We start from the raw sequence: 7,634 nt of genomic DNA, 5'->3' as shown, positions 1-7,634 counted from the left end.
TGAATGATTGTTAATATTAACATACATTAAATGTTGTCTATCTTTTGTTAGAACTGACGTTAATTAAAAATTGATTTTTTGTGATATGCATCGTTAACAGATGATGAACTTCTTCATAATAGACATTTTAGGACATCTATTTTCAATGCCAATATCACTTTGATGTCTTGGAGTAAAACATAAAAAAATTCTTTTACATTAAATGTCAAAAGTAGCATACAATATGATAGTGAATTGTTTCCTTTTTAGTAATTAAATATTTGAAAAATAAAATCTATTTATTCGTTATTTGAATTTTTAAGATCTCATTGATTAACTTTAATTAATTCACAGATGCGTCTATTATTTTGAGATGAAAAGAGATAACAAAATATAAATTTCTATTATTTTGGCTAAAAAGGTAATATCATTCCACCTCCATTATCCTTTTCATTCGCATCCTTACTATGTAGAATATTAATTCTTATTTATTATAGTTCCTGGTATATCCGCTTATAGACTTTTTTTCACCCTTTAAATGAACTTATCCTGTTTTTAATGCAGCCTTTAATTATTTTTAAGAATATTGAATATATTTAATGACTAAAACTCCAAAAGCATTCAACATATTTTATTTAATAACTAAGATAATATTAATTCAGTAGAATATATTTTTCTTTAATATTGTACTTCCTCAAGGAATGTTTATTTCTCTTATACAGAATATTTATTAATTTATCAGTATCATTTATTAATTAGCATAATGATATTTTACTAACATTTTTTCACAACATTTTAATATTACATGTGATTTTGTGATTGGTTCAAAATTATTTTACAATTAATAATAATAATTATAAACATTAACATGAATCAATCATAAAATAATACGTAAATAATGTTAAAATGGATATTTACACAATTTTTTTTGACAACATTTAAACATTGATTACGTATCAATATGTGATTAGTTAAAAATTACTCCACAATCAATAATAATAATCATAGACATTATTGTAAAGTAATTTTTGACCAACCATGAATTAACACGTAATCAATATTTCAATAAAAAAGTATTGTCTAAATATCATTATCTTTAAAATATTATCAAAAATATGTTATTAAAGTATCGTTATTATCCTATTGATTACTCATTAATTACTCTTTAATTGAAGGACAACCCAAGTGGAGAAAAACCAAAAAGTTGCTATCTGGAAAAACAGGAGAGATTTAAAGAATCACATGAGGAATGATGAGAACAAAAAGAGGGAAAAAACTGAATGCTGAACTTTTTGCAAATACTTTATTTTAAGAGGAAGGGACATAGCCACAAGAGTTTCAATCAACCAAAAGACAAAACCCATAGTGAATCCAACCCATACCCAACAAAACCCCCATTATATATATATATATATATATATATATATATATATATATATATATATATATATCTTTAGAGCATATATTAATTTGATTATTTCCAAACACCAACAACAACAACAAATACTGTGCTTTTTTTTGCTGCAGTTGGGGTGAGTTTTTTTTTCACTATTTGGCTCTGGCAAAGAGTTTCAAAGATCTGTTGAAAAGTGTCACAAATGGTTGGCAATGTGAAGATTCTTTTCTCTGTGTTTCTGCTGGCAACACAGGCAATAGGGTTGTCTGCAATTCCACCATGGAAGAAGCTGCATCTGCCATGGAAGAACCATCATTCTAAAGGTACTTTCTTCTCTTCTCCTCTCTGCCATTCTTGCTTTATCTTCTTTTCTTGTTTTCGATTTGATTTTCTCTCTTCTTTAGTTCAGATCTTTCTCTGCATAAGAAAGAGGACAGGGAAAAACACTATATATAACACTCACAAATCAATACTATGTTTTAAAACTCATCTATTTTTCAGTAAACATTACATTTTCTTTACATTTTTATTTTAATTCATTCACACTAACATTGTTAAGACAAACAAATATATATGTGTTAAAACAAATTAATTTGCGTTTACTCTATTTTCTCTATTATTGATTATGCATAATGTATTAATTTTACTGAAATAATCTCATTTTTAATAAATATATTATTTTTATTTGATTAGAGATTAATTAAAGTAAAGTTTTGTTGGTGTTAGTTAGGTGTGGATGGCCAAACCTTTTTTTTAAAGCCTTTCTTTGTCCTTTCGTCTTTCACATATTCTTCCATTAACGTTCCTTTTAGTTTATGAACAATTCCACCAAAAAGGAATAAATTGGGGGCTGTGAATTCTGTCATGGAACATATTATATATATTTCACTTATTTAATCTTTATAAAAACAACAATGTTTTTGGTTTTAATGTTAAATAAAACTATTTTAATTCACACCATTTTGCAAGAATCATGATATTTTAATATTTTTTTGACAATTATTATTTTATTTGTTTATTTGAATTTATTTTTAAAAAGTATTTAAAATACATCAATAATAAACTATAATGTATACGTTGTAAAAGAATTTGTAAAAAAAAAATTGTTAAATTTTTTTTTTCTTCTGCTAAAAATAAGTTGTGCAAAAAGATGGTTATTGATTAAGAAAAATATAAGAAAGCGCGTGAGAAAAAAATAAAAAATAAAATATATTTATTTATTTGAGAAAAAATAATTTAATATATATATCAATCTCTTCTCGTTGATATTTTCTCTTCAATCTAACGGAGCCTCGTTATAAAGTCTTGAGAATAAAACTTCGAGGAATCAAGCTTCTATGAAAAAGGAAGATCTAATTATGGTATAATAAACAAAAAAAGAGAGTATTTTAGTTTTTTTTCTAAAAGAATAAATTAGGAAAATTTATAAAATTATATTTTATATTTAGCAAACAATACTAATTTTGATACAATGCTACTTTTGTTTTTTCACAAATTTTATTTTAATACAAAAACAGTGAAGTATTATTTAAAACTAAAAGAGTAAATTGATAAGACAGACAATTAAGAAGAAAAGCAAGTATGCAAATGTTTTGTAATATAAATTGAAAAAGTTGGAGGACTTTTTCGAAAAAAAAATAAAGTATTTTAATATAACTTATTTATTAATTACACTTCTTTTATTTCCAATTATAAGATGTTGTTTTGAAATTTTACTGTCTGACAATTTTCTAATTATAATTTGCATTAGTTATTGTTTTATGAAAATATCTTTAATTATTTTATTTCATTATTAATAAATGGTACGAAGTATCTTTTCGGTATTGAAGAACTGAAGATTTTTTATTTATTTATTTTTTTACAGTTATTGTTTCTTCACATGATAAATATATAAGAGGAATTTTAAAAAAAAAATACAATTCCTGGCAAATTTAATTTTACTATCTAAATTAGTTAAGTTTTCTTATTTAGTGTAAGTTAACTATCAATGTCTTATATTTAGAGACGTATTAATTAGTATGACATTTAATCGAAAATAGATTTTAAATGCACGCGTTTTACTCTATTTGTCCCTAAATACAATACACTTATAACTGATTTATACTGATTACAAATGCTGATTAATTTCGTTAGTGGTAGTATTAACTTTATGTATAATTGTAATACATTTTTTAAAATCATACTTAAATAATTAATGAACAAGAGATAATAATGAAAAAAATTAATATTTAAGAATGTGATTAAAAATAACTAAAGATGTAATTAAAATATGAGATGTAAGTAATTAAATAATAATGATAATTATTGTTATTATTATTATTATTATTATTGTATTGCGGAATATATATATATATATATATATATATATATATATATATATAATTAAACATTAATTATTTCGTTTCTGAAAAGTTTCACAGTTGATGATACCTAAAATGTTGTGCTCAGTTTTATTTAAATACAAACATGCAAATTGTAGCAAATTGGTGTCACAAAAGCTAAACGAAGAACATGAAAAGTTTAAATTAAAATAAAATATCTTTATTTTATTATTTGGGTTGTTGATATAAGGAACATAATTAAGCAGTCAATAATACATAACAGAGTACTCTGTTTTTCACCAGTTCCTCCTCTTTGTCCATAAAAAGTAAAGCTGATATAATAATAATAATAATAATTCTACTAACATCACAATATTCCAAACAAACAATTATGAAGAATTCCCAACATAAATGCTAAAGTAAATAGTTTAGTACGTTTTATGAGGTGGAAGATCTCATATAAATACAAATAAATACAAATGTGTACGCTCATCAACAATAAAAAATATAAAAATAAATAAAACAAATTTATAATATAAATACAAATTTTATTTTACAAATTAGTGATGAAAAATTAAATTAAACCTTAAAATTTCAAAATTATCCTTCCTTTTGCAAAATCCTCTATTATTGTATAGGAATCATGTTTTTGCATATATTAGCACTCTTTTGCAAACTCAACAATGGGTGATTGTCTTACTTCATGTTACTGTGCAGAGAAATCCATTAACAAAAGGCAAGCTCTTGCCATTGATACCACATTCAATCTTCCTGTTCCTGTTAAAAATGCTTGGCCTCCAGGTAAACATAATCAGAATGCTAAAATTCTCTTATTATTATGATAAAGGGTGGTGAGCTTGCATGTCTTGTCTTTTAAAATTTGTTTCACTAAAATAAGCAGATTTCAACTTTTCTTGTGTGTTTTTTTGGATTTGCTTACTTTTAAAATGAACAGCTCTCTGACTTTCTTTTAAAGAAAATTATCTACTTCTTAAGCAAGTGATTATATCAAGAATGGTTTATGCAGAAACACTTGTTTCAAGTTTATCACACAGAATAATCTAGTTAAACGCATGCTGATTATTTGGTGGTGAATTGCTACATTCAGGTGGTAATTTTGCTAGTGGAATAATTGATCTGGGTGGGTTGCAAGTGCATGAAACATCGACATCAGCATCAACATTAACCAAAGTTTGGGGGGTCTATGTCGGTGGAGCTGATGGTAAAGGGTTTTCAGTGTATGAACCAACAGGAATACCTCAAGGTTTCCACATGTTGGGAAGCTACTCCCAACCCAACAACAAGCCTCTCTTTGGATGGAATCTTGTGGCAAAAGATGTGTCTGCAAACACCAACAACCCCACCTTAAAGAAACCAGTTAATTACAAACTTGTGTGGAACAGTGGATCTCTGAAAATTGACCAAGATGGTCCCATCTATGTTTGGCTTCCAATTGCACCTGATGGCTATAAAGCTGTAGGCCATGTTGTCACCAACACAACAGATCAGCCTTCCCTTGACAGAGTCATGTGTGTCAGGTCTGACTTCACAGATCAATGTGAGACAAATAATTTGATTTGGGGATTGGACACCTTCAATGTGTTTGATGTTAGGCCAAGCAATAGGGGAATTCAAGCTCCTGGTGTTAGAGTAGGCACATTTGCAGCTCAAACTGGGACTCCTAACCCTCCATCTATTGCTTGTTTGAAAAACAATAATCCAATCCCAAAATACATGCCTAACTTGGAACAAATCAAGGCAATACTCCAAGTTTACTCTCCAGTCATGTACTTGCATCCTGATGAAGACTACTTTCCATCTTCTGTGGAATGGTTTTTCACCAATGGGGCAGTGTTGTATAAGAAAGGGCAAGAGAATCCTGAAATGATAACACCAAATGGGTCTAACCTACCACGGGATCCTCACAATGATGGGGCCTATTATATAGGCCTGCCCTCTGCTGCAGCAGCACAAGAGAAGGTGAAAAGGGGGGATTTGAAAAGTGCAATAAGTTATGTGCATGTGAAACCAATGTTTGGAGGAACCTTCACTGATGTTGCAATATGGACATTCTATCCATTCAATGGACCTGCAAGAGCCAAAGTTGAGTTCGTTACCCTTAATCTGGGGAAGATAGGTGAACATGTTGGTGATTGGGAGCATGTGACACTGAGGCTAAGCAACTTCAATGGTGAACTAAAGCAGGTCTATTTCTCCCAACACAGTAAGGGTATGTGGCTTGATTCCTCCGAGATTGAGTACCAAAGTGGGAACAAACCAATGTATTATTCTTCCATGCATGGCCATGCATCATACCCTCATGCTGGCCTTCACCTGGTAGGGCAAAATAACGTGGGCATAAGGAATGATACTGCTAAAGGCGATAGTGTTTTGGATTTGGGGGCATTTCAGTTGGTTTCTGCTGAGTATTTGGGTTCTGAAGTTGTGGAGCCTCCATGGCTGAACTACTACAGAGAATGGGGTCCTAAAATTGATTATGACATAGATGAAGAGTTGAAGAAGCTTGAGAAGATGTTACCTGGAAGGCTAAAATCTACTTTGGAAAATATTGTGAAGAAGTTGCCTAGTGAAGTGCTGGGAGAGGAAGGACCAACAGGGCCAAAGGTGAAGGATAATTGGAATGGAGATGAAAGGTGAAGATTGTAGAATTTGGAGACATTGGTTGTTGTAAACTTCAAATTGGTTGCAGGAATGATAATTATTGTTTGCACAATGGAATATATTAAGAAAATGAATAGCTAACATCAACCAATTGCTTCAAACCAGTTCATAAACTAGTTCAAAGTTTCTGATGACTTCTTACAAAGTATATTGATATTTGTATACTAACACGATTTTAATATATTTTAAAATATCATAGTGCAGATCAATGTATTTTAACGACACATATAGGACCAAAAATCTAACATAAAATCCAAATTCTTGATAGAACCTTGTCAATTCTTGGTTTTCCTAAACAAATTCTGGTATGAGTTCTTCATTATCACTACCTGTACATACAAAAACACAATGTTAAAGCAAAGAAAGAACACAACAAAATAAAAATAAAAATAAACAATCCACAAAATGTTTACTTTAGAAGTTTGAACAAATTTGACCTTAAGGTATAAAATGATGGAACATATTCAAATAAGCTGGGAGAACTTTGCTGTATAATACTTATTCGGTATGTATTGTCTAACAAAGATTAAACAAGAGATCTCACTACCATCCCTAACAAAATAAAGGAACAATTTACTCTAATAAAATATAATATTTTTTAAAGTATGTGCGTTTAAGTAAATTATATTTTTTTTAAAAAGTAAAATGTTGAAAGTAAATTAATAAATAGAACAAGGAATAACAATATTAGGAGAATTTTTCATAATGTTATTATAATTAAAAATAAGTTACAAAATTAACTAGTATATGCAATTATTGTTTTATGTAATATAATAAATATATTATATAATAATTGAATTACACACTTAAAAATTGATTTAGTTAGTTTAATTTAAAATTTTGTTTTAATTTAATTAATGTTATTTATTTTATTGGACATGTCACTACTAAATTTATAATAAAAAGACTTAAGTGAGTATTTTTTTAACTACACTGTTCAATTTTGTAAACTTTCTCATATGAATTGAAAATCATATATAACATTGTAAAGAACAATTTAAGGAGGAATGACTGCAAGGGAAAATACTATATCAAGAGCAGAAAGAAAGAGTCCAAGCTTTGAGAGAGACTTCAATAGACCATAATCAGAGGTAGAGAAAACAACTCGCAAAGTTAGGAAAATGGTTAGAAGACAATTACAGATTAATTGAGTTTGAATGATTATGATTGATTGAATTAAAATAAGTAAATTTTGGAAATATAAGTGTGAGTCCAGGTTTTACATTAAATATAATGCACATTTTAGTTTATTTTTT

The 7,634-nt window shown here is 28.0% G+C and overlaps 1 protein-coding gene across 1 annotated transcript; it reads left to right on the top strand.

The window, feature by feature from the left end:
* Positions 1 to 1,461: 1,461 nt before the first annotated feature.
* LOC106761352 lies at positions 1,462 to 6,479 on the top strand. Its single transcript, XM_014644898.2, has 3 exons — positions 1,462 to 1,698; positions 4,414 to 4,497; positions 4,805 to 6,479. Exons 1-3 carry the CDS (start codon positions 1,578 to 1,580, stop codon positions 6,352 to 6,354), a joined length of 1,755 nt encoding a protein of 584 aa, XP_014500384.1. The 5' UTR covers positions 1,462 to 1,577; the 3' UTR covers positions 6,355 to 6,479.
* The last annotated feature ends 1,155 nt before the right edge of the window (positions 6,480 to 7,634 follow it).

This window comes from Vigna radiata, chromosome 5 (assembly GCF_000741045.1).
Source record: "Vigna radiata var. radiata cultivar VC1973A chromosome 5, Vradiata_ver6, whole genome shotgun sequence".
NCBI lineage: Eukaryota > Viridiplantae > Streptophyta > Magnoliopsida > Fabales > Fabaceae > Vigna > Vigna radiata.
The sequence above is the reverse complement of the archived record's forward strand: the minus strand, read 5'-3'. Positions and strand labels throughout refer to the sequence as shown.

What these genes read in the sequence shown, in the direction of transcription:
- LOC106761352 (XM_014644898.2), top strand. Translation starts at nt 1,578, where the DNA reads ATGGTTGGCAATGTGAAGATTCTTTTCTCTGTGTTTCTGCTGGCAACA. An exon ending in GAAGAACCATCATTCTAAAG is followed by an intron (nt 1,699 to 4,413) that starts GTACTTTCTTCT and finishes GTTACTGTGCAG; the next exon opens with AGAAATCCATTAACAAAAGG. An exon ending in TAAAAATGCTTGGCCTCCAG is followed by an intron (nt 4,498 to 4,804) that starts GTAAACATAATC and finishes TGCTACATTCAG; the next exon opens with GTGGTAATTTTGCTAGTGGA.